The sequence below is a fragment of the Oncorhynchus gorbuscha genome, linkage group LG09 (genome assembly GCF_021184085.1).
Source record: "Oncorhynchus gorbuscha isolate QuinsamMale2020 ecotype Even-year linkage group LG09, OgorEven_v1.0, whole genome shotgun sequence".
Lineage (NCBI taxonomy): Eukaryota > Metazoa > Chordata > Actinopteri > Salmoniformes > Salmonidae > Oncorhynchus > Oncorhynchus gorbuscha.
Window position 1 is genome coordinate 86,654,910 of NC_060181.1, and position 24,037 is coordinate 86,678,946.

The 24,037-nt window shown below is 44.4% G+C and overlaps 2 protein-coding genes across 15 annotated transcripts in view; one reads left to right on the forward strand and one right to left on the reverse strand.

Annotated features, from left to right (window-relative positions):
* Positions 1-24,037, reverse strand: part of LOC124044226 (peripheral plasma membrane protein CASK-like) — a 253,203-nt gene that overhangs the window by 100,491 nt on the left and 128,675 nt on the right. The window lies entirely within an intron of this gene.
* LOC124044228 (probable G-protein coupled receptor 82) lies at positions 10,404-23,033 on the forward strand. The gene is made up of 5 exons (XM_046363818.1): positions 10,404-10,967; positions 13,237-13,554; positions 21,344-21,919; positions 22,102-22,230; positions 22,460-23,033. The coding sequence occupies exons 2-5, from the start codon at positions 13,249-13,251 to the stop codon at positions 22,700-22,702; spliced, it is 1,254 nt and encodes a 417-aa protein (XP_046219774.1). The 5' UTR covers positions 10,404-10,967; positions 13,237-13,248; the 3' UTR covers positions 22,703-23,033.

Below are 24,037 nucleotides of genomic sequence, written 5' to 3' on the forward strand. Positions count from 1 at the left end.
CTACAGCACTTTTTCTATATTAGTGGGTTAGGGTTGGCTGTGGGCCTCAGATTTTCACTTTATCACATATAGTCGGGAGGTTGAGGATGGGTTATTAGCAATTGCTCTTGGGTGCGGGTGCAAAAACAGTTGACCCGCGCACCACTACTAGCCACTACAGGGCACCCTTGTCTGGACAAACATGGGTTGAGTTGAGATAACAGTGAGAAAATAGCAGGGATTGACTTTAAAGTCGGAAAAGCACATGCCCATTGGGCAAGTCAGGAGTATTTCTTGGGTGCCCGAAGACATGAATACTTTCCCGAAAATGATATTTATCTATTTACATGCAGAAGGCCATATAGGCCTACTGGCTGCCTTTCACCTACACATAGGGGAGGAATCAGAAAGAGCAGTACTGGATCAGTACTCTTTGTATTTTGGTTGTTATCAGTTAACAAAATTCTCAGAGCAGGCTCAATTTGCCCGACTGACAGAATTGACATAAAGTGTCTGTCTTTCACTTAAACAATGGGGAGGAAACAGAAAGACCAGTTTTAGACTACCGCAATTCTTTGCAGTTTCACACATATCACAACAACAAAATTGTCCAATGAGGCAACCTCAGCAGAGCAGGCTCAACATGCGCCACTGCTCAGTTAACTTGCCCTGGCAAAGGGCAACCCTTAATGTCAATTCCTGTAATATGCAGCAACATTTTTTGCCCACAGTAACACAGGATGTGTGACAGAGTGAGAAAGAGAGAGATAGATCTTGTCTTCATGAGGTGAGAGCGAGGGAGGTACAATATTTAGATGAAGTGAGAGATATACAGCCAGTGAGCTAGACAAAGTTAAAAGGTTAAAAGGAAGTGTTCATGTCGGAGGCTAGTCAAAGATGGATCTGGACTCCTGAGTGGCGCAGCGATCTAAGGCACTGCCTCGCAGTGCTAGCTGTGCCACTAGAGATTCTGGGTTTGAGTCCAGGCTCTGCTGTGACCGGGAGACCCATGGGGCGGAGCACAATTGGGCCAGCGTCGTCCGGGTTAGGAGAGGGTTTGGCTGGCAGGGATGTTCTTGTTCCATCACACACTAGCGATTCCTGTGGTGGGCCGGGTGTAGTGCACGCTGACACGGTTGCTAGGTGTACAGTGTTTCCTCCGACACATTGGTGCAGCTGGTTTCTGGGTTAAGTGGGCAGTGTGGCTTGGTTGGGTTGTGTTTCAGAGGATGCACGGGAGTCGCAGTGATGAGACAAAGCTGTAACTACTGATTGGATACCATGAAAAGGGGGGTTACAAATAAATTCAAATCAAATCAAAGTTTATTTGTCACGTGCGCCGAATACAACAGGTGTAAATCTTACAGTGAAATGCTTACTTATAGGCTCTAACCAATGGTGCCAAAAAAAAAGGTGTGTGTGTGTGTGTGTGTGTGTGTGTGTGTGTGTGTGTGTGTGTGTGTGTGTGTGTGTGTGTGTGTGTGTGTGTGTGTGTGTGTGTGTGTGTGTGTGTGTGTGTGTGTGTGTGTGTGTGTGTGTAGAGAAAGTAGAGAAATAAAACAACAGAAAGACATTTGAAAAAAGAGTAGCAAGGCTATATACAGACAGACACCTGTTAGTCAGGCTTATTGAGGTAGTATGTACATGTAGGTATCGTTAAAGTGACTGTGCATATATGATGAACAGAGAGTAGCAGAAGCGTAAAAAGAGGGGTTGGCGGGTGGTGGGACACAATGCAGATAGCCCGGTTAGCCATTGTGCGGGAGCACTGGTTGGTCGGGCCAATTGAGGTAGTATGTACATGCATGTATAGTTAAAGTGACTATGCATATAAGCTAAACAGAGAGTAGCAGCAAAGAGGGATTGGGGTGGGACACAATGCAAATAGTCCGGGTAACCATTGGTTACCTGTTCAGGAGTCTTATGTTCAGGAGTCTTAAGACCATGGTGCTTGCCTACGGAGCTGTGAGGGGAACGGCACCTCAGTACCTCCAGGCTCTGATCAGGCCCTACACCCAAACAAGGGCACTGCGTTCATCCACCTCTGGCCTGCTCGCCTCCCTACCACTGAGGAAGTACAGCTCCCGCTCAGCCCAGTCAAAACTGTTCGCTGCTCTGGCCCCCCAATGGTGGAACAAACTCCCTCACGACGCCAGGACAGCGGAGTCAATCACCACCTTCCGGAGACACCTGAAACCCCACCTCTTTAAGGAATACCTAGGATAGGATAAGTATTCCCTCTCACCCCCCCCCTTTAAGATTTAGATGCACTATTGTAAAGTGACTGTTCCACTGGATGTCATAAGGTGAATGCACCAATTTGTAAGTCGCTCTGGATAAGAGCGTCTGCTAAATGACTTAAATGTAAATGTAAATGTAAATGTTATGGCTTGGGGGTAAAAACTGTTGAGAAGCCTTTTTGTCCTAGACTTGGCACTCCGGTACCTTTTGCCATGTGGTAGTAGAGAGAACAGTCTATGGCTGGGGTGGATGGGGTCTTTGACAATTTTTAGGGCCTTCCTCTGACACCGCCTGGTGTGGAGGTCCTGGATGGCAGGCATCTTTGCCCCAGTGATGTACTGGGCTGTACGCACTACCCTCTGAAGTGCCTTGCGGTCAGAGGCCGGGGAATTGCCGTACCAGGCAGTGATGCAACCGGTCAGGATGCTCTCGATGTTGCAGCTGTAGAACCTTTTGAGGATCTCACAGGACCCATGCCAAATCTTTTTAGTTTCCTGAGGGGGAATAGGCTTTGTCGTGCCCGCTTCACAACTGTCTTGGTGTGTTTGGACCAATCTAGTTTGTTGTTGATGTGGACACCAAGGAATTTGAAGCTCTCAACCTGCTCCACTACAGCTTCGTCGATGAGAATGGGGACATGCTCGGTGCTCCTTTTCCTGTAGTCCACAATCATCTCCTTAGTCTTCTCCCTCCACCTCCTCCCTATAGGCTGTCTCGTCGTTGTCGGTGATCAGGCCAACCACTGTTCTGTCTTCAGCAAACTTAATGATGGTGTTGGAGTCGTGCCTGGAAATGCAGTCGTGGGTGAACAGGGAGTACAGGAGGGGATTGAGCACTTACCCCTGGGGAGCTCCAGTGTTGAGGATCAGCGTGGCAGATGTGTTGCTACCTACCCTCACCACCTGGGGGCGGCCTGTCAGGAAGTCCAGGATCCAGTTGCAGAGGGAGGTGTTTAGTCCCAGCATCCTTAGCTTAGTGATGAGCTTTGAGGGCACTATGGTGTTGAACGCTGAGCTGTAGTCAATGAACAGCATTGTCACATAGGTGTTCCTTTTGTCCAGGTGGGAAAGGGCAGTGTGGAGTGCAATAGAGATTGCATCATCTGTGAAATGGTTTGGGCGGTATGCAAATTGGAGTGGGTCTAGGGTTTCTGGGATAATGGTGTTGATGTGAGCCATTACCAGCCTTTTAAAGCACTTCATGGCTACGGATGTGATGGGTACGGGTCTGTAGTCATTAGGCAGGTTGCCTTTGTGTTCTTGGGCACAGGGACTATGGTGGTCTGCTTGAAGCATGTTGGTATTACAGACTCAATCAGGGACATGTTGAAAATGTCAGTGAAGACACCTACCAGTTGGTCAGCACATGCCCGGAGCACACGTCCTGGTAATCCGTCTGGCCCTGCGTCCTTGTGTATGTTGACCTGTTTAAAGGTCTTACTCACGTCGGCTATGGAGAGTGTGATCACACAGTCGTCCGGAACAGCTGATGCTCTCATGCATGCCTCAGTGTTGCTTGCCTCAAAGCGAGCATAGAAGTGATTTAGCTCGTCTGGTAGGCTTGTGTCACTGGGCAGCTTGCGGCTGTGCTTCCTTTGTAGTCTGTAATAGTTTGCGAGCCCTGCCACATCCGACGAGGATTGGAGCCGGTATAGTATGATTCAATCTTAGCCCTGTATTGATGCTTTGCCTATTTGATGGTTCGTCGCAGGGCATAGCGGGATTTCTTGTAAGCTTCCGGGTTAGAGTCCCGCACCATGAAAGCGACAGCTTTACCTTTTAGCTCAGTGCAAATTTTACCGGTAATCCATGGCTTCTGGTTGGGGTATGACGTACAGTCACTGTGGGGACGACGTCCTCAATGCACTTATTGATAAAGCCAGTGACTGATGTGGTGTATTCCTCAATGTCAACGGAACAATCACGGAACATGTTCCAGTCTGTGATAGCAAAGCAGTCCTGTAGTTTAGTATCTGCTTCAACTGACCATTTTTTATAGACCGAGTCACTGGTGCTTCCTGCTTTAATTTTTGCTTGTAAGCAGGAATCAGGAGGATAGAGTTTTTACCAAATGGAGGTGTGGAGTGGAGTAAAGGTGATCTAGAAGTTTTTTTCCCTCTGGTTTCACATTTAACATGTTGATAGAGATTTGGTAGAACTGATTTAAGTTTCCCTGCATTAAAGTCGCCGACAGGGATGGCCGCCTCGCTTTGCGTTCCTAGGAAACTATGCAGTTTCCTATGTCATCTTACGTTTCATTACATACAGTCGAGAAGAACTACTGAACATAAGAGCAGCGTCAACTCACCATCAGTACGACCAAGAATATGACTTTCGCGAAGCGGATCCTGTGTTCTGCATTTCACCCAGGACAACGGAATGGATCCCAGCCGGCGACCCAAAAAAACGACTTCGTAAAAGGGGGAAACGGAGCGGTCTTCTGGTCAGACTCCGGAGACGGGCACATCGTGCACCACTCCCTAGCATTCTTCTCGCCAATGTCCAGTCTCTTGACAACAAGGTTGATGAAATCTGAGCAAGTGTAGCATTCCAGAGGGACATCAGAGACTGGAATGTTCTTTTCTTCACAGAAACATGGCTCACTGGAGAGACGCTATCGGAGTCGGTGCAGCCAACTGGTTTCTCCACGCATCGCGCAGACAGAAACAAACATCTTTCCGGTAAGAAGAGGGGCGGTGGCGTATGCTTCATGGTTAACGTGACGTGGTGTGATCATAACAACATACAGGTACTCAAGTCCTTCTGTTCACCTGATTTAGAATTCCTCACAATCAAATGTCGACCGCATTATCTACCAAGGGAATTCTCTTCGATTATAATCACAGCCGTATATATTCCCCCCCAAGCAGACACATCGATGGCTCTGAACTAACTTTATTTGACTCTTTGCAAACTGGAATCCATTTATCCGGATGCTACATTCATTGTAGCTGGGGATTTTAACAAGGCTAATCTGAAAACAAGACTCCCTAAATTTTATCAGCATATCGATTGCGCAACCAGGGCTGGAAAAACCTTGGATCACTGCTATTCTAACTTCCGCGACGCATATAAGGCCCTGCCCCGCCCTCCTTTCGGAAAAGCTGACCACGACTCCATTTTGTTGATCCCTGCCTACAGACAGAAACTAAAACAAGAAGCTCCCGCGCTGAGGTCTGTTCAACGCTGGTCCGACCAATCTGATTCCACACTCCAAGACTGCTTCCATCACGTGGACTGGGATATGTTTCGTATTGCGTCAGACAACAACATTGACGAATACGCTGATTCGGTGAGCGAGTTCATTAGAACGTGCGTTGAAGATGTCGTTCCCATAGAAACGATTAAAACATTCCCAAACCAGAAACCGTGGATTGATGGCAGCATTCGCGTGAAACTGAAAGCCCGAACCACTGCTTTTAATCAGGGCAAGGTGCCCGGAAACATGACCGAATACAAACAGTGTAACTATTCCCTCCGCAAGGCAATCAAACAAGCTAAGCGTCAGTATAGAGACAAAGTAGAATCTCAATTCAACAGCTCAGACACAAGAGATATGTGGCAGGGTCTACAGTCAATCACGGATTACAAAAAGATAACCAGCCCAGTCACGGACAAGGATGTCTTGCTCCCAGGCAGACTAAATAACTTTTTTGCCCGCTTTGAGGACAATACAGTGCCACTGACACGGCCGGCAACTAAAACATACGTACTCTCCTTCACTGCAGCCGACGTGAGGAAAACATTTAAACGTGTCAACCCTCGCAAGGCTGCAGGCCCAGACGGCTTCCCCAGCCGCGCCCTCAGAGCATGCGCAGACCAGCTGGCTGGTGTGTTTACAGACATTCAATCAATCCCTATCCCAGTCTGTTGTTCCCACATGCTTCAAGATGGCCACCATTGTTCCTGTTCCCAAGAAAGCTAAGGTAACTGAGCTAAACGACTACCGCCCCGTAGCACTTACTTCCGTCATCATGAAGTGCTTTGAGAGACTAGTCAAGGACCATATCACCTCCACCCTACCTGACACCCTAGACCCACTCCAATTTGCTTACCTCCAAAATAGGTCCACAGACGATGCAATCTCAACCACACTACACACTGCCCTAACCCATCTGGACAAGAGGAATACCTATGTGAGAATGCTGTTCATCGACTACAGCTCGGCATTTAACACCATAGTGCCCTCCAAGCTCGTCATCAAGCTCAAAACCCTGGGTCTCGACCCCACCCTGTGCAACTGGGTACTGGACTTTCTGACGGGCCGCCCCCAGGTGGTGAGGGTAGGCAACAACATTTCCACCCCGCTGATCCTCAACACGGGGGCCCCACAAGGATGCGTTCTGAGCCCTCTCCTGTACTCCCTATTCACCCACGACTGCGTGGCCACGCACGCCTCCAACTCAATCATCAAGTTTGCGGACGACACAACAGTGGTAGGCTTGATTACCAACAACGACGAGACGGCCTACAGGGTGAGGGCCCTCGGAGTGTGGTGTCAGAAAAATAACCTCACACTCAACGTCAACAAAACTAAGGAGATGATTGTGGACTTCAGGAAACAGCAGAGGGAATAACCCCCTATCCACATTGATGGAACAGTAGTGGAGAGGGTAGTAAGTTTTATGTTCCTCGGCGTACACATCACAGACAAACTGAATTAGTCCACCCACACAGACAGCATCGCGAAGAAGGTGCAGCAGTGCCTCTTCAACCTCAGGAGGCTGAAGAAATTTGGCTTGTCACCAAAAACACTCACAAACTTCTACAGATGCACAATCGAGAGCATCCTGTCGGGCTGTATCACTGCCTGGTAGGGCAACTGCTCCGCCCACAACTGTAAGGCTCTCCAGAGGGTAGTGAGGACTGCACAACGCATCACCGGGGGCAAACTACCTGCCCTCCAGGACACCTACACCACCCGATGTCACAGGAAGGCCATAAAGATCATCAAGGACAACAACCACCCGAGCCACTGCCTGTTCACCCCGCTATCATCCAGAAGGCGAGGTCAGTAAATGTGATTCAAAGCGGGGACTGAGAGACTGAAAAACAGCTTCTATCTCAAGGCCATCAGACTGTTAAACAGCCATCACTAACATTGAGTGGCTGCTGCCAACATACTGACTCAACTCCAGCCACTTTAATAATGGAAACATTGATGTAATAAATGTATCACTAGCCACTTTCACCAATGCCACTTTATATAATGTTTACATACCCTACATTACTCATCTCATATGTATATACTGTACTCTATACCATCTACTGCATCTTGCCTATGCCGTTCGGCCATCACTCATTCATATATTTTTATTTACATATTCTAATTCATTCATTTACACTTGTGTGTATAAGGTAGTTGTGAAATTGTTAGGTTAGATTACTTGTTAGATATTACTGCATTGTCGGAACTAGAAGCACAAGCATTTCGCTACACTCGCATTAACATCTGCTAACCATGTGTATGTGACAAATACAATTTGATTTGATTTGATTTGTCTTAGTGCCAGCATCTGTCTGTGATGGTAAATAAACAGCCACGAAAAGTATAGCTGTAAACTCTCTAGGCAAGTAGTGTGGCCTGCAGTTTATCACAATATACTCAACTTCAGGCGAGCAAAATCTAGAGACTTCCTTAGATTTCGTGCACCAGCTGTTGTTTACAAATATGCACAGACCGCCCCCCCTCGTCGTGTGCTGTACTATCCTGCCGGTGCAGAGTGAATATCCATGTCGTTATTCAGCCACGATTCCGTGAAGCATAGGATATTACAGTTTTTTATGTCCCGTTGGTAGGATATTCGTGATCTTATCTCGTCTAGTTTATTGTTGGCGAGTAATATTGACGGTAACGGCAGCTTTCCTAGTTGTCTTCTGCGGGTCCGGACGAGGCATTCGCCTCTTCGTCCGTCGCTTCCTTTTGCCAATAATTGGGATGTCTGCCCTGTGGGTTGTTGTTTGCTTATTGTTTGTTGCACAATGGTAGACCTGGTTAATGTGTGTTTTGCTGAATAGTCAGAAGTGTAGACCTGGTTTATCAGAGCATTGAGACATAGCCACAGGTGTAAACCTGGTTCCTATGGGTATTTGGGCTGAGATACTGTACGCAGGTGTAGATCTGTCTTGGGACTCATTCAAAGGTGTAGACCTGAGGGGTATCCTACAAACCAAGCTAGATCTATTCAGGGTTAGCTTCAGTTAGCTTCACATTCCAGCACAGGCTTCATCCGTACTACGACAGTGGATATTGCTCATCCAACTGCCACTAACTCTAGCAGGCGTGTAACTGTCTAGTCAAACGCCAAACTCTTCATGGAGGCAATGGGGTGGACTGAGTGCCACATTTGAATTTGTGCTGAAATCAAAATGAAAGAAAGGTTATCTTGCACATTCCCCAGGCTACGGTGTGAAATATGCTTTTATTATATTACTTATCAATGCACAACAATATCGACCAAATCATTTTAGTAAGTCATACAAAAGTGGTACTGTGGGTGAACTTTAAAATGCATTCTGTCATTACTAAATGTAATGACATCACCCAAGCCACGGCCTGTTCACCCCGCTATCATCCAGAAGGCGAGGTTAGTTCAGGTGCATCAAAGAGGGGTTGCTGCCCTACATACATTAGAGGCTATACACATAGATGTTCTACATTTTCAGAGTATCATCAGGTAGCCTGATTTCAGATGTGTCCATGTAAACAGGATTATTATGGAAATCGTTCTTCTTGCAAAGCATGTAAACGTTTTAATCTAACTATTTTATTAATCTGACTATCCACAATAATCACATGATTGTGTGCATGTAACCACATTCACTGTACAGTGTGTTCACATCGGTCTCTCCCCTCACCCTCCTCCTCACTCTCTCTCCCCCATCCTCTCCCATCTTCCTCCTCCTCCCCTCACCCTCCTCCTCACTCTTTCTCCCCCTCTCTCTCCCCCATCCTCTCCCATCTTCCTCCTCCTCCCATCCTCTCCCATCTTCCTCCTCCTCCCCTCACCCTCCTCCTCACTTTCTCTCTCTCCTCTTCCAGACAGTGTTGGCTATACCCTGACCTCTTTTACACACACGTCAAGCCCTGGCTCTACCTGCTCTGTCGCTCCTGGGTTTCCTAGGCAACGGCCTGACCATGCGTAACTGCTGGAGGTTGGGGCGGACACCAAACATCATCCTGACCCTTAACATGGTGACCACTGACCTCTTGCTGTGCACCAGCTTCCTTTTCCAGGTGATGTATGACCTGAGGGGTCAGATCTGGTCCGGAGAGGACAGGGAGTGTCAGGTCACCACGCTAACCATGATAACAGTCTTCTACGTCAACCTCTCCTCCAACATAATGTTGCTTCTCTGGACCAGTGTGACCAAAAAAGGCTTCAAATGTAAAACTGACCGGTTGATTCAGATTTTTTTTCAAATAATCAGTTATTAAATTAACCATTCAATTTTGCTCTCAAATCTTTCTCTGCTTATAGGTACAGCCTCACCCTGCCCTCCTTACGCCCCTCACCAGGCCCAGAATCTGTTGGGTACTCTGCCACGTCACCCGGGTAACCGTGGCAATGGTGGTGAGTGCCAATGTGGTACTTCAGATCAGAGGAGGAAAAGCAAGGCGAGACGGCTGCTTTGACCTGGTGGAGATTCACCACAGAGAAGGGTTCCATAACCAGCACTGCCTTGGAGTGGAGCTGTTTTTCCTGATTATAACCTTTATTTAGGTCAGCTACGAGGGACTAATTCTGCATCTGAAGAGGGTCAGGGGGCCTGGCACAACCACACACACTAGTGAAGGAGGGGTAATGGAGGGGAGGGGGTTGAGTGTGGGGGTGAAAGAGAGGTGTGGGGTGAGTTTAGGGGAGAGGGAGGGCATGGGTGATAACAAATGGGGTGTAAACTTGGGGGAGGGGGGTGTTCAGGGGCAGGAGAGATGCAGGGGGCGTGGCGTCGTAGTCTGAGGGTACGTAGACAGACAGACAGAGAGACAGAGAGACAGAGAGACAGAGAGACAGACAGACAGACAGACAGACAGACAGACAGACAGACAGACAGACAGACAGACAGACAGACAGACAGACAGACAGACAGACAGACAGACAGACAGACAGACAGACAGACAGACAGACAGACAGAGAGAGAGATAGAGAGAGACAGACAGAGAGACAGACAGACAGACAGACAGACAGACAGACAGACAGACAGACAGACAGACAGACAGACAGACAGACAGACAGACAGACAGACAGACAGACAGACAGACAGACAGACAGACAGACACAGCCGCTCCTGTGGGCGACTGTAAGAGGCTGTGGACCACAACTTCTCCCACTGCTCTCTCAGTACTGCCTCTCCCTGTCAAATCACACAAACCCCATTTTAACGTAACCCTGATCATCTACCAATAAATCTATTTTAAACTCAACAACAATAGACGTGAGTGTTTCTAAGCAGATGTCTTTGGGTGAGAATTCAACCTGTAAGACGACATGTTTCGCTTTCGTCTTCCTATGATCACATCTCACCCAGACATCTGAAAATAACTCACATCGTGAACCAACCCACATCGCATGCAATGAAACATAGACACACACATACACTCTCTTGCGTTCTGTTCTCTTTCTCACACACTTCCCCTATTAAAAGCTCAGGGGACAAACAGGATATTTTATGCTCTACATACACCTTTCATACCAACATATCTTACAATTCACTACCTCGTAAATATACATCATTGATCTCTGTACTGTAAGTATTAATCTCTGTGAAAACATTTCTTTAAAAAAAACAACTGTTGGTGTGAAAATGGCTGTGGGTTTAACAGAAAGTAGGAATTGGTTTTATGAGAAAATGGTCACAGTTTTCTATACTAGCATTTTTGGTTAGTTAAGAGTTTTACTGAGGTTGAATGCTTAGTTGCTGTTTTAAGTTTAACAAAAGAAAGGACAAACAAACAATCATGAACACATCAAATTATAGTGCTATTATAATATGTACAACAGTTGACTTACATGTTTTGATACTTCTGACATGATACGAGGACCATTAATATGAATGGTTATACAGTAATTACAGAAAATAATGTATGAAAACACACAATGTGAATAGATTTACAAATTAAACAAATGAGCATGTTATGGTTTTGTTTGGTTTCTTGGTGACCAGAACAACACAATACCATTGTTGTCAATATTCCATCAGTATGAAATAGGAACTGTTCGGACGGGAACTTGCTTCAATGTAAATAATGTCTACTGACTGCTCATTCGTAATGTGCTCTTTACTAACAGCTATTATCTTAGTGATACAAGAACTGGTACCTTGTTTATAACCAGATTTTTAAAATCTAGCTCCTATGCTACATTTGTATGTAATTGCACAAAGCTGACACTTGCTAGATTTACATTCAGTTACTGTATTGCATGTCTATGTTCAGTGTCTGATTACAACACGGGGAGGGCGTAGATTGAAAGATGAACTGATTTCGGTCATCGTCGTGGTAACTATGAATGTTAAGATGCCAATCGCCATATAAAGTCCAGAGAAGAAAAAGCCTGGAAGGAGGAGAGACGACTAGAAATGATTCGGTTGACCGTTTTGTGTTTCGATTAATTGTGCATTTCAGGTACAATAACAACTCAAAGTTTATATCCCAGGACAAATTAGCTAGCAACAGCAAGCTAGCTAAATAGGACACATTAGCTAGCAACTGCAAGCTAGCTAGCTAAATTGCCATAAATGTTTAACGCTTTTCGACCTGTCCCCAAATGAATATCATAGGTTCAGAGTTATTTTTTAAAATTTAAACCTTCATGTCGTGATCGCGTTTGGTGTGGGAGGACAAAATTAATTAGTGCATGATAGCGCACATGTGCGGCCGGTATGGGTACGGTGTTAGAGTTTGTAAAAAAATGTATACGGCACTTTAAATGCCCAAATGTCATACTCGTTTCGGCTTCTCATGTAGTATGAATTTATTGTAAACTTTTCGGGAATTTCACAGCCAAAATGCATTCAAACTGGATAAAAGGAGGTCTTCGAGATTTGAAAAAAAACAAACAAATGGAAGACGGCAAAGAGGACGAGCAAAGAGTCTCCTGCAGTGTTCAAATCTAAGTCATTTATTGTTGTCCTTAAAATGATCACAACTATTTAATCGCATATCTTTGAAAAATGATTGTTACTTGCAACCTGCCGTGCCTTTACTTTAGCTAAATACTGTAGCTTACATTAGCTACGTGTGTCACGCCCTGACCTTAGAGATCCTTATTATTCTCTGTGTTTGGTTAGGTCAGGGTGTGACTCGGGTGGGAAATTCTAGGTTTTCTGTTTCTTTGTTTTTTGGCCATTGTGTTTCCCAATCAGAGGCAGCTGTCTATCGTTGTCTCTGATTGGGGATCATACTGAGGCAGCTGTCTATCGTTGTCTCTGATTGGGGATCATACTGAGGCAGCTGTCTATCGTTGTCTCTGATTGGGGATTATACTTAGGCAGCCCTTTTTCCCACCATTAAGTTGTGGGATCTTGTTTTCTGTTTAGTGTCTTAGCCTGACAGAACTGTGGGCTTTCGTTTTCGCTTTTGTTATTATGTTTGAGTGTTTTTTGAATAAAAGTATCATGAACACTTTCCCCTCTGCGCTTTGGTCTACTCTTCCTACCACCAACGAGGGCCGTTACAACGTGCTTTAGTAGGACTTTAAGTTTGCTGGATACCCGATAAGCATGCAGTTATTGAGCGACAACATCATATTTAACCTAGCTAACCAGTTATATATTCGAAGCTGTAGCAATGGCATGCTGCTGACTTTTTTACTAAACACTACATCATTATAAACCCAGGGTCATTACAAAAACAGTATGCGACGATGAGTACATACTATTCAGTTTAATATGTAGTACGCTAGTGTGGGTATTTGGACAGAGCCACTGTTTCATATACAGTTAGGGATTAATGTCTAAACTACTGAAAGTGCCTTTCTCTCCCTCCCCTCCTGTATCTACTATTTCTCTCTGTTAGTCTGACAGATCAATGGAGAACACATCCCAACCCTTCCCACCTGTGTCTAACACCTTGTGCCTCAATCGCTCCTCCTTCTCTGCCATAACCACCTTCCCTGTCTCCCCCCTCTGCCCCTCCTTCACCACCCGCTTCATCCTCCCCTCCCTCTACGTCCTCCTCTTCCTTACGGGTCTCCCGGGCAACGCTCTCTCTATCTGGGTGTTCCTGAGGAGCATTCCCACCCAGACCTCCACCAATGTCTACCTGTTCCACCTGGGCCTGTCCAACCTGTGCCTCTCTCTCACCACCCCCTTCCTGGCCGCCTACTACTCACAGGTACCGTCATCTTCTACTGACAGTTGGACTGGTTCTGAATCTTGGCCAAATGTAGTACTAAAACCCTTTTTGTAAAGCATGAAATGTGTTTATAATCCAGGTGTTCTGTGAAAATGATGTAAACTTTTTCATAAAAGCATGAGTATTGGTTCATTTGTACAGTTTGGGGCCGTGAACATTTTCAGAAATGGAGGCATCGAAAAATCGGAATGTTTCATTTCGAAACCAAATAATGTATTTGTGTCATATCTCCTGAACCAAACATGATATTACAGAAATGGTGATGTCTACCCTTATGTGTTGATGGTCAAGGATTACAATGACACCATGCAAAAAATAAACAGTTCAGATGATTATATAATGGTGCACTGCCATGGTAAACCGTGGGAAGAAATCCAATAAGATCGCCATTGAACATCTAATGGTCAAATCAGAGTATTAAAGCAGATAAGCTGGTTCTACTTTTTATGGACATTTTCTGCTGTTACAGTGGCTTTACCCCATTACTTTTTCCACATTTCGTTGTGTTAAAAATTGGGATTAAAATGGTTTTAATTGTCATTTTTTGTCAACGGTTTACACACTTTTAAAACACTAATATATCTTGATTAGATAAGTATTCAATCTCCTGAGTCAATATATGTTAGAATCACCTTTGGCAGTGATTACAGCTGTAAGTCTTTCTGGGTTTGCACACCTGGATTGTACAATATTTGCACATATTTACAAAGCATTTTTTTAAATTTCTGTCAAGTTGGATGTTGATCATTGCTAGATAGCCATTTTCAAGTCTTGCCATAGATTATCAAGACGATTTAAGTCAAAACTGTAAATAGGCAACTCAGGAACATTCCATGTCATCTTGGTAAGCACCACCAGTGTATATTTGGCCTTGTGTTTTAGGTTATTGTCCTGCTGAAAGGCAGGACAATAAGTGTCTGTTGAAAAGCAGTGTCTGTTGAAAAGCAGACTGAACCAAGTTTTCCTCTAGGATTTGCGATTCCGTTGATTTCTTATCCGGAAAAACTTCCCAGTCCTTAACAATTAGAAGCATACCCATAACATGATGCAGTGACAACTATGCTTGAAAATATGGAGTGGTACTCAGAAATGTGTTGTATTGTATTTGTCCCAAACATAACACTTTGCATTCAGTACAAAAAGTTCATTCCTTTGCCATCTTTTGCAGTATTACTTTAGTTCCTTGTTACAAACAGGATGCATGTTTTGGAATATTGTTATTCTGTACAGGTTTCCTTCTTTTCACTCTGTCAATTAGGTTAGTATTGTGGAGTAACTACAATGTTGTTGATCAATCTCCATTGTCTCCTATCACAACCATTTATTTCTATACCTGTTTTAAAGTCACCATTGGCCTCATGGTGAAATCCCTGAGCGGTGCCTTCCTCTCCGGCAGCTGAGCTAGGAAGGACGCTTCTATCTTTGTAGTGACTGGTTGTACTGATACACAATCCAAAATGTCATTAATAACTTCACCATGCTCAAAGGGATATTCAATGTTTTACCCATCTACCAATTTATCTGTTCAAATCCAAGATGGCAGCATGTCAAGTCCTTTGTCTGTGACTAGTAGATTTTAACCTACTAATAACATATACATTTATGGTTGTGTAAACCCACAATTTCCTTGTTGTGTAGTGCAAACTATTTTGTTTTGCTGGTGTAAAGATCACGGGTCTCCCACAACTCATTTAAAAAAAATGTTTTATTTTTTCTCGCAATTCACACTTCTTTACTGAAAGTTGACCAAAGTAACCCTATGTCTGGCTGGCCTGAGTTCTTTCCTCAGCTTCCCCTCTGCAGAGTGTCTCATCCAAGCTGCTCCTCTTCGCTCTCCGCCTGGCTGTCAGAGGCAGCTCAACAATCCCCAACCCGTTTTATAACCCCCACACCCAATCTACTCACATGCACACACACTCCCATACAGACTCATCAATACACACTGTCCCTCTCTCCCTTTACCTTTCATTGGCCTCTATTTCTTACATCTCTCAGAGAAAATTATAATTTTCGTGGTATTGCCTTATGCACTGACTTTACTGAACTCACTGGGTGAGTACATCTGACATTCTGTCTGCGGGAACTCGCTCTTTTTCACTCCGCCCACGTGCCAATGCATTTGTGGCATGATGTGAACAGTACGAACTTATGTCACTGCCAAAGTCTAATGGTTTTAAATGACTGCTTTGTATTGTCTGGAAATGCACTTGTAGAATTCGCTTGCAGTAGGTCTCTTAAAAAAGAGAAGCCGTGCAAGGTTATTAAACAGAGGTGCCTAGTTATTCTTCTTTTGTTGATATCAGGTAACGTGGCCCTGACATGCAATGTCTCCAAACCCCCTCTGATTTTAAATCAAGATCTGGTTTTGATATTTTTCATTTAAATGTATGCAGCCTGTTGTCAAAAATGGATGGGGTTAGGATTTAAATCAACTGATGTAATTGTGTTTTCTGAAACCTGGCTCAGCAAGTCTGATCTTGATAAGGATATTTGTATAAATGGTTACAATGTGTATCGCACTGATCAAGTTAAGAAAGGTGGGGGTGTGGCTATATATGTAAAAACTAAATTCATTATAAGTGTGGCAAAGTCTGAAACTATTTGTAAACAGTTGGAATTTCTTGCTTTGAATATTGAGGTTTCAAAGTTCTCTCTATAACTGTGATTGGCTGTAATCGACTCCCCTCTGCTCTCTGTGATTCGTTTTCTTCTCTGATGCACCTTAGGTCTAAACTTCTTTACAGTGAAATGATCTTGATTGGTGATCTCAACTGGTGTTGGTTAAAGTCGGTATCTGATGATTTAAAAATGTTTTATAATTCTATGAATCTTACCCAGTTGATTTAATTACATGTTTAATTTTATTTCACCTTTATTTAACCAGTTAGGCTAGTTGAGAACAAGTTCTCATTTACAACTGCGATCTGGCCAAGATAAAGCAAAGCAGTGCGACACAAACAACAACACAGAGTTACACATGGAATAAACAAACATACAGTCAATAATACAATAGAAAAAGTATATGTACAGGCAATAAATAGGCCATAGTGGCAAAATAATTACAATATAGCAAATAAACACTGGAGTGATAGATGTGCAGAAGATGAGTGTGCAAGTAGAGCTCCTGGGGTGCAAAGGAGCTAAATAAATTAAACACATAACAGTATGGGGATGAGGTAGTTGGGTGGGCTATTTACAGATGGGCTATGTGCAGGTGCAGTGATCTGTGAGCTGCTCTGACAGCTGTTGCTTAAAGCTAGTGAGGGAGATATGAGTCTCCTTCTTCAGTGATTTTCCCAGTTTGTTCCAGTCATTGGCAGCAGAGAACTGAAAGGAAAGACGGCCGAAGGAGGAATTGGCTTTGGGGGTGACCAGTGAAATATACCTGCTGGAGCGAGTGCAACGGGTGGGTGCTGCTATGGTGACCAGTGAGCTGAGATAAGGCGGGGCTCTACCGAGCAAAGACATACAGATGACCTGGAGCTAGTGGGTTTGGCGACGAATATGAAGCGAGGGCCAGCCAACAAGAGCATACAGATCGCAGTGGTGGGTAGTATATGGGGCTTTGGTGATAAAACCAGACGGGAGATGACAAGTGCCTTGACAATGACAAGGCAAGGTAGGATAGATATAGGTCTGTAGCAGTTCGGGTCTAGAGTGTCTCCCCTTTGAAGAGGGGGATGACCGCGGCAGCTTTCCAATCTTTGGGGATCTCAGATGATACGAAAGAGAGGTTGAACAGGCTATTAACAGGGGATGCAACAATTTTGGCAGATCATTTTAGAAAGAGAGGGTCCAGATTGTCTAGCCAGGCTAATTTGTAGGGGTCCAGATTTTTCAGCTCTTTCAGAACATCAGCTATCTGGATTTGGGTGAAGGAGAAGTGGGTGGGCTTGGGCAAGTTGCTGAGGGGTGTGCAGAGCTGTTGGCCAGGGTAGGGGTAGCCAGGTGGAAAGCATGGCCAGCCGTAAAAATAATAATTATTGAAGTTCTCAATTATCGCGGATTTATCGGTGGTGACAGTGTTTCCTAGCCTCAGTGCAGTGGGCAGCTGGAAGGAGGTGGTCTTATTCTCTATGGACTTTACAGTGTCTCAGAACTTTTTGTAGTTTCTGCTACAGGATGCACATTTATGTTTGAAAAAGCTAGCCTTTGCTTTCCTAACTGTGTGTGTATTGTGGTTCCTAACTCCCCCTGAAAATGTGCATATCACGGGGGCTATTCAATGCTAATGTAGAATGCCACAGGATGTTTTTTTTCTGGTCAAGGGCAGTCAGGTCTGGAGTGAACCAAGGGCTATATCTGTTCCTGGGTGAGGAAATCACTTTTAAAGAATAACCAGGCATCCTCTACTGACAGAATGAGGTCAATATCCTTACTGGATACCTGGGCCAGGTCGATTAGAAAGGCCTGCTCACTGAAGTGTTTTAGGGAGCGTTTGAAAGTGATGAGGGGTGGTCATTTGACCGCAGACCCATTACGGACGCAGGGGTAGCTGAGGTCCTGGTTGAAGACAGCAAATGTGTATTTGGAGGGCAGGTTGGTCAGGATGATATCTATGAGGGTGCCTGTGTGTACCGATTTGGGGTTGTACCTGGTAGGTTCATGTATGAGATTGAGGGCATCAAGCTTAGATTGTAGGATGGCCGGGGTGTTAAGCATGTCCCAGTTTAGGTCACCTAACAGCACGAGCTCTGAAGATAGATGGGGGCAATCAATTCACATATGGTGTCCAGGGCACAGCTGGGGGCAGAAGGTGGTCGAAATCCAGTGTCCTCTGTCTCTTTACAACCCTTTTTTATTTATTTTACCTTTATTTAACCAGGCAAGTCAGTTAAGAACACATTCTTATTTTCAATGACGGCCTGGGAACAGCGGGTTAACTGCCTGTTCAGGGGCAGAACGACAGACTTGTACCTTGTCAGCTCGGGGGTTTGAACTCGCAACCTTCCGGTTACTAGTCCAACACTCTAACCACTAGGCTACGCTGCCTTAAATCCTTAGATCATAGAAAGCCTGCAGGTCCTGATTTTTTTTTTCTCTGCTTTTTAAATCTGGCAGTGGATTTCGTAGCTGAACCACTTACATCTCTGTTCAATCTAACCCTGGAATGTAATGAAATTCCAAAGATCTGTAAATCAACATTTGTCCTACCACTTTTAAAAGGGAGAGATCCAACTCTTTTAAATAATTCACGTTATCGAACAAAACGACCATTTGTTGTGTAACTGGGACCCTTGAGATTACAAACAGAGAAAGATCTTCAAAGGTAAGTGATTTATTTTATCGCTATTTCTGATTTTTGTGACGCTTGTGCTGGTTTAGAAAATATGTTTATGCTGAATGTATGCCGGGCGCTGTCCTCAGACAATCAAACACTATGCATTCGCCATAAAGCCTATTGCAAATCGGACAACGCTATTCGAGTACCAAGATTCTAAACTAAAGAATCATGCATGACACTTGTATTTTCATGAATGAAGCTAGCGTTCCACCAATCCATAAGAAAATAACAACAAGTAGTCTATTTGTTGAGTGTACATACAGAACTGTATTGTCTGCATACATCTGCATGTTAACTTGTGGGCAAGCAAGTGGGAGATCATTTATATAGATGGTAAACAGAAGGGGACCTAATATTGACCCCTGAGGGACCCCAATGTTATAGTAAAGAGAGTCTGACTGAGTGTCCCCCAAACAAACCTTTTGACTTCTATTTGTCAGATAGGAATACATCCAACTAATTAATTATCCAACTAATTACATCAGTGGACACATTAAGGGAGGATAGTTTGTATAGAAGGACCTCATGATTCACAGTATCAAAGGCCTTTTTAAGATCCAAAAAGACTGCGCCTACTTCATCACCTACAGTGGGGAGAACAAGTATTTGATACACTGCCTATTTTGCAGGTTTTCCTACTTACAAAGCATGTAGAGGTCTGTATTTTTTTAAATCATAGGTACACTTCAACTGTGAGAGACGGAATCTAAAACAAAAATCCAGAAAATCACATTGTATGAATTTTACGTAATTAATTTGCATTTTATTGCATGACATATTTGATCATCTACCAACCAGTAAGAATTCCGGCTCTCATCGACCTGTTCGTTTTTCTTTAAGAAGTCCTCCTGTTTGTTCTCCACTCATTACCTGTATTAACTGCACCTGTTTGAACTCGTTACCTGTATAAAAGACACCTGTCCACACACTCAATCAAACAGACTCCAACCTCTCCACAATGGCCAAGACCAGAGAGCTGTGTAAAGACATCAGGGATAAAATTGTAGACCTGCACAAGGCTGGAATGGGCTTCAGGACAATAGGCAAGGAGCTTGGTGAGAAGGCAACAACGGTTGGTGCAATTATTAGAAAATGGAAGAAGTTCAAGATGACCATAAATCACCTTTGGTCTGGGGCTCCATACAAGACCTCACCTTGTGTGGCATCAATGATCATGAGGAAGGTGAGGGATCAGCCCAGAACTACACGGCAGGACCTGGTCAATGACTTGAAGAGAGCTGGGAGCCCGTCTGAAGTTTGCCAATGACCATCTGGATGATCCAGAGGAGGAATGGGAGAAGGTTGTGTGGTCTGATGAGACAAAAATAGAGCTTTTTGGTCTAAACTCCACTCGCCGTGTTTGGAGGAAGAAGTATGAGTACAACCCCAAGAACACCATCCCAACCATGTGGCCTAGCCAGTCTCCAGACCTGAACCCAATAGAACATCTTTAGAGGGAGCTGAAAGTCCATATTGCCCAGCGACAGCCCCGAAACCTGAAGGATCTGGAGAAGGTCTGTATGGAGGAGTGGGCCAAAATCCCTGCTGCAGTGTGTGCAAACCTGGTCAAGAACTACAGGAAACGTATGATCTCTGTAATTGCAAACAAAAGTTTATGTACCAAATATTAAGTTCTGCTTTTCTGATGTATCAAATACTTATGTCATGCAATAAAATGCAAATTCATTACTTAAAAATCATACAATGTGATTTTCTGGATTTTTGTTTTAGATTCCGTCTCTCACAGTTGAAGTGTACCTATGACAAAAAAATTACAGACCTCTACATGCTTTGTAAGTAGGAAAACCTGCAAAATCGGCAGTGTATCAAATACTTGTTCTCCCCACTGTATGTCCAGTTTACAATTGTAATCATTGACCATAAAAACATAGGTGTAGACATCCCCTTATTATGTTTGTTCAGCAGATATGACAGAAACTACATTGTCCGGTTATGGCGGAATAGCAAAATGGCCACCACGGCCACCAGGGGTTGTTTTTGATATTGTGCATGGCATTATTGAAATACTTGACCTTCACATTTTATGTGTTATCATGTTTGGTTCAGAAGTTATGATGCAAAATACATTATTTGGTTATGGCGAAAATGAAAATTGGTTAGGGCTCATGGATCACATGATCTACCAATCAAGGGGTGGGTCACATGATCTACCAATCAAGGGATGGGTCACAGAATCTACCAATCAAGGGATGGGTCACATGATCTACCAATCAAGGGGTGGGTCACATGATCTACCAATCAAGGGATGGGTCACATGATCTACCAATCAAGGGATGGGTCACATGATCTACTAATCAAGGGATGGGTCACATGATCTGCCAATCAAGGGATGGGTCACATGATCTACCAATCAAGGGGTGGATCACATGATCTACCAATCAAGGGGTGGGTCACATATCTGGTAAGACACGTAACGTAAAATAAGAACAGTAAAAACATAAATCCTTGTCAATTCCTTCCCAGGGTCCAGGTTGGCCGGCCTGGAGCCCCCTGTGCCAGCTGGTCCTCCATGGAGTCACCCCCATTCAGCAGATCAACATCTACATCAGTGTCTTTATCCTGACCTGGGTGGCGCTCAGCCGCTTTGCCACCCTCATCCAGCACACCCACGCAAGCCGCCCCAGCACCTGCACCACCCTGCTACCCCATGCCTTCTTCACCAGGCTGAGACGGGTGAGGTTCGCCAAGGCCGTGTGCGCCTGGATCTGGGGGATGGTGGTGTTTGCCACAGTACCCGTGACAGTTTACTATTCAGTGAAGGAGACGAAGGTGGATGTAGGGAGTGAGGATGGAGAGAGAGGAGGACGGGGTGAGGAGGAGGGGGGGAGGGTGTGTTACAGTGTGGCAATGGAGATTGGGGGAAGCATGTCAAGGGGGGCGAATGTGGTGTCCATTGTGATCTTCTTCATGTGTTTCCTGCTGGTGCTGATGTCGTATGTGGCGGTGGCGAGGCATATATGGAGGTCGCGTCAGTGTGCCGTTGTCAATGGTTCCCAGAGGCTGCTGGGTAGAGTGTTCCGGAACATCGTGGTGATCCAGGTGGGGATTCTGTCTTGTGTGTTTTGGGGAGCCATTTGAATGGTTTCGTCATGATTAAGACTAAGACTCACAGATGCTACTCGCTAGACAGCTAGTTGCTTTATATCTAACGACTTCTCATATCTATCTAACTTCTCATCTCAACCTTTCCTCCTCTCCTCTCTTCCTCCTCTCCTCTACAGGTGGTTCTGATAGTGTGCATGTTGCCTTACCACATCTTCAAGTCCATCTTTATCTCCATAGTCCAGCACCAAGCTGACCCAGCCACCACCATTAGGGGGCCCTGCCATCCTCTCTCTGCCATTGTTGAGGTTAACAACACTTTCATATAACCTTTACATTAAAAGGTGCAGCAGTTTACCATTATCAATAGACAATATACTGTAACTATAGGCAATATTTGTCCATTCATTTTGGCTCAAAAGCACTTTCAGAAGCAAATCATGTTTTGTGGAGTTAAGTTTTATCAGTCTTAGGTATATTACATGAAGTAGAGTTCAAAGCTGTCAAACTTCATAAGTGTGTTGATTTTTGTCTCAGGTCAAGAACTTCCTGCTTTGTCTCACCACGCTGAGGAGTTCGGTCGACCCGGTGATGTACTTCTTGTTGGACAAGACCTTCCACAGACATGTCATGTTACTGCTTAGGCTCCACCCACAGAATTCCAGCAGCCAATCATCCGGTGGGGCCACCACGCAGGCCACCACCAGAGCCAATCCAATTGGTGGGAGGTTGGAGGTGACTGTGTGTCTCAGGGGTCATGGAAAGAGTCACACTCTGTGAACTGGAGGCAGTGCAGTGCTCTGTAAAGATTGTTTAGGATTTTGCTATTTTACATTGACCACTTCCATCACCTCATTCCTTTATTGACCAGGAGAAGTGAGTCCAATACTTTTACCATGTGGTGCTGTTTTTTTACTCCTGCTATATTTAAAGAGCACGTTATATATTTATGAGCGAGAGGGAGAAGGAATGTGTAACTGATATGTACACGACTGTTGGGATCACTTAGAAATGTCCTTGTTTTTGAATGTTTTTTTTTTTTTTTGTCCATTAAAATAACATCAAATTGATCAGAAATGTAGTGTAGACATTGTTAATGTTGTAAATGACTATTGTAGCTGGAAACGGCAGATTTTATATGGAATATCTACATAGGCGTACAGAGGCCCATTATCAGCCACCATCACTCCAGTGTTCCAATGGCACGTTGTGTTAGCTAATCCAAGTTTATAATTTTAAAAGGCTAATTGATCATTAGAAAGCTCTTTTGCAATTATGTTTGCACAGCTGAAATCTTTTGTTCTGATTAAAGAAGCAATAAAACTGTCCATCTTTAGACTAGTTGAGTATCTGGAGCATCAGTATTTGTGGGTTCGATTAAAGGCTCAAAATGGCCAGAAAGAAATCATTTTTTTTCTGAAACTTGTCAGTCTATTCTTGTTCTGAGAAATGAAGGCTATTCCATGTGAGAAATTTCCAAACACACACACACACACACACACACACACACACACACACACACACACACACACACACACACACACACACACACACACACACACACACACACACACACACACACACACACACACACACACACACACACACACACACACACACACACACACACACACACACAAAAAGAGAAAGAATGAGAGAGGAAAAAAGCATCACTGGTGCTGTACAGACTCAATCAAGGACTGATAGGGCCCAGAGGCAGCAACAATATTGCTAACCTACACCTGCTTCAACAAGAGACTTCTGCCTTCAATCTGTACCCTTTATGCAGGGTGTACACTGTTTATTTTTCCTTGTCTAAATATGATGTCCAAAGTGCTACCTTTTCACACAAAGTTTGGTAAATACACCTTTACTTTTAACCAGTGGCGGTCTGTCACGTTCTGACCTTTATTTCCTTTGTTTTGTCATTATTTAGTATGGTCAGGGCGTGAGTTGGGGTGGGCAGTCTGTTTGTTGTTCTATGATTTGGGGATTTCTATGTTTCGGGCCTAGTATGGTTCTCAATCAGAGGCAGGTGTCATTAGTTGTCTCTGATTGAGAATCATACTTAGGTAGCCTGGGTTTCACTGTGTGTTGGTGGGTGCTTGTTTCCGT

Bases quoted from the DNA above. Each gene is read 5' to 3' on its own strand.
- LOC124044228 (XM_046363818.1), top strand. From the start codon at position 13,249: ATGGAGAACACATCCCAACCCTTCCCACCTGTGTCTAACACCTTGTGC. The intron at 13,555-21,343 runs GTACCGTCATCT...ATTCCTTCCCAG, and splicing joins TGGCCGCCTACTACTCACAG to GGTCCAGGTTGGCCGGCCTG. The intron at 21,920-22,101 runs GTGGGGATTCTG...TCTCCTCTACAG, and splicing joins GGAACATCGTGGTGATCCAG to GTGGTTCTGATAGTGTGCAT.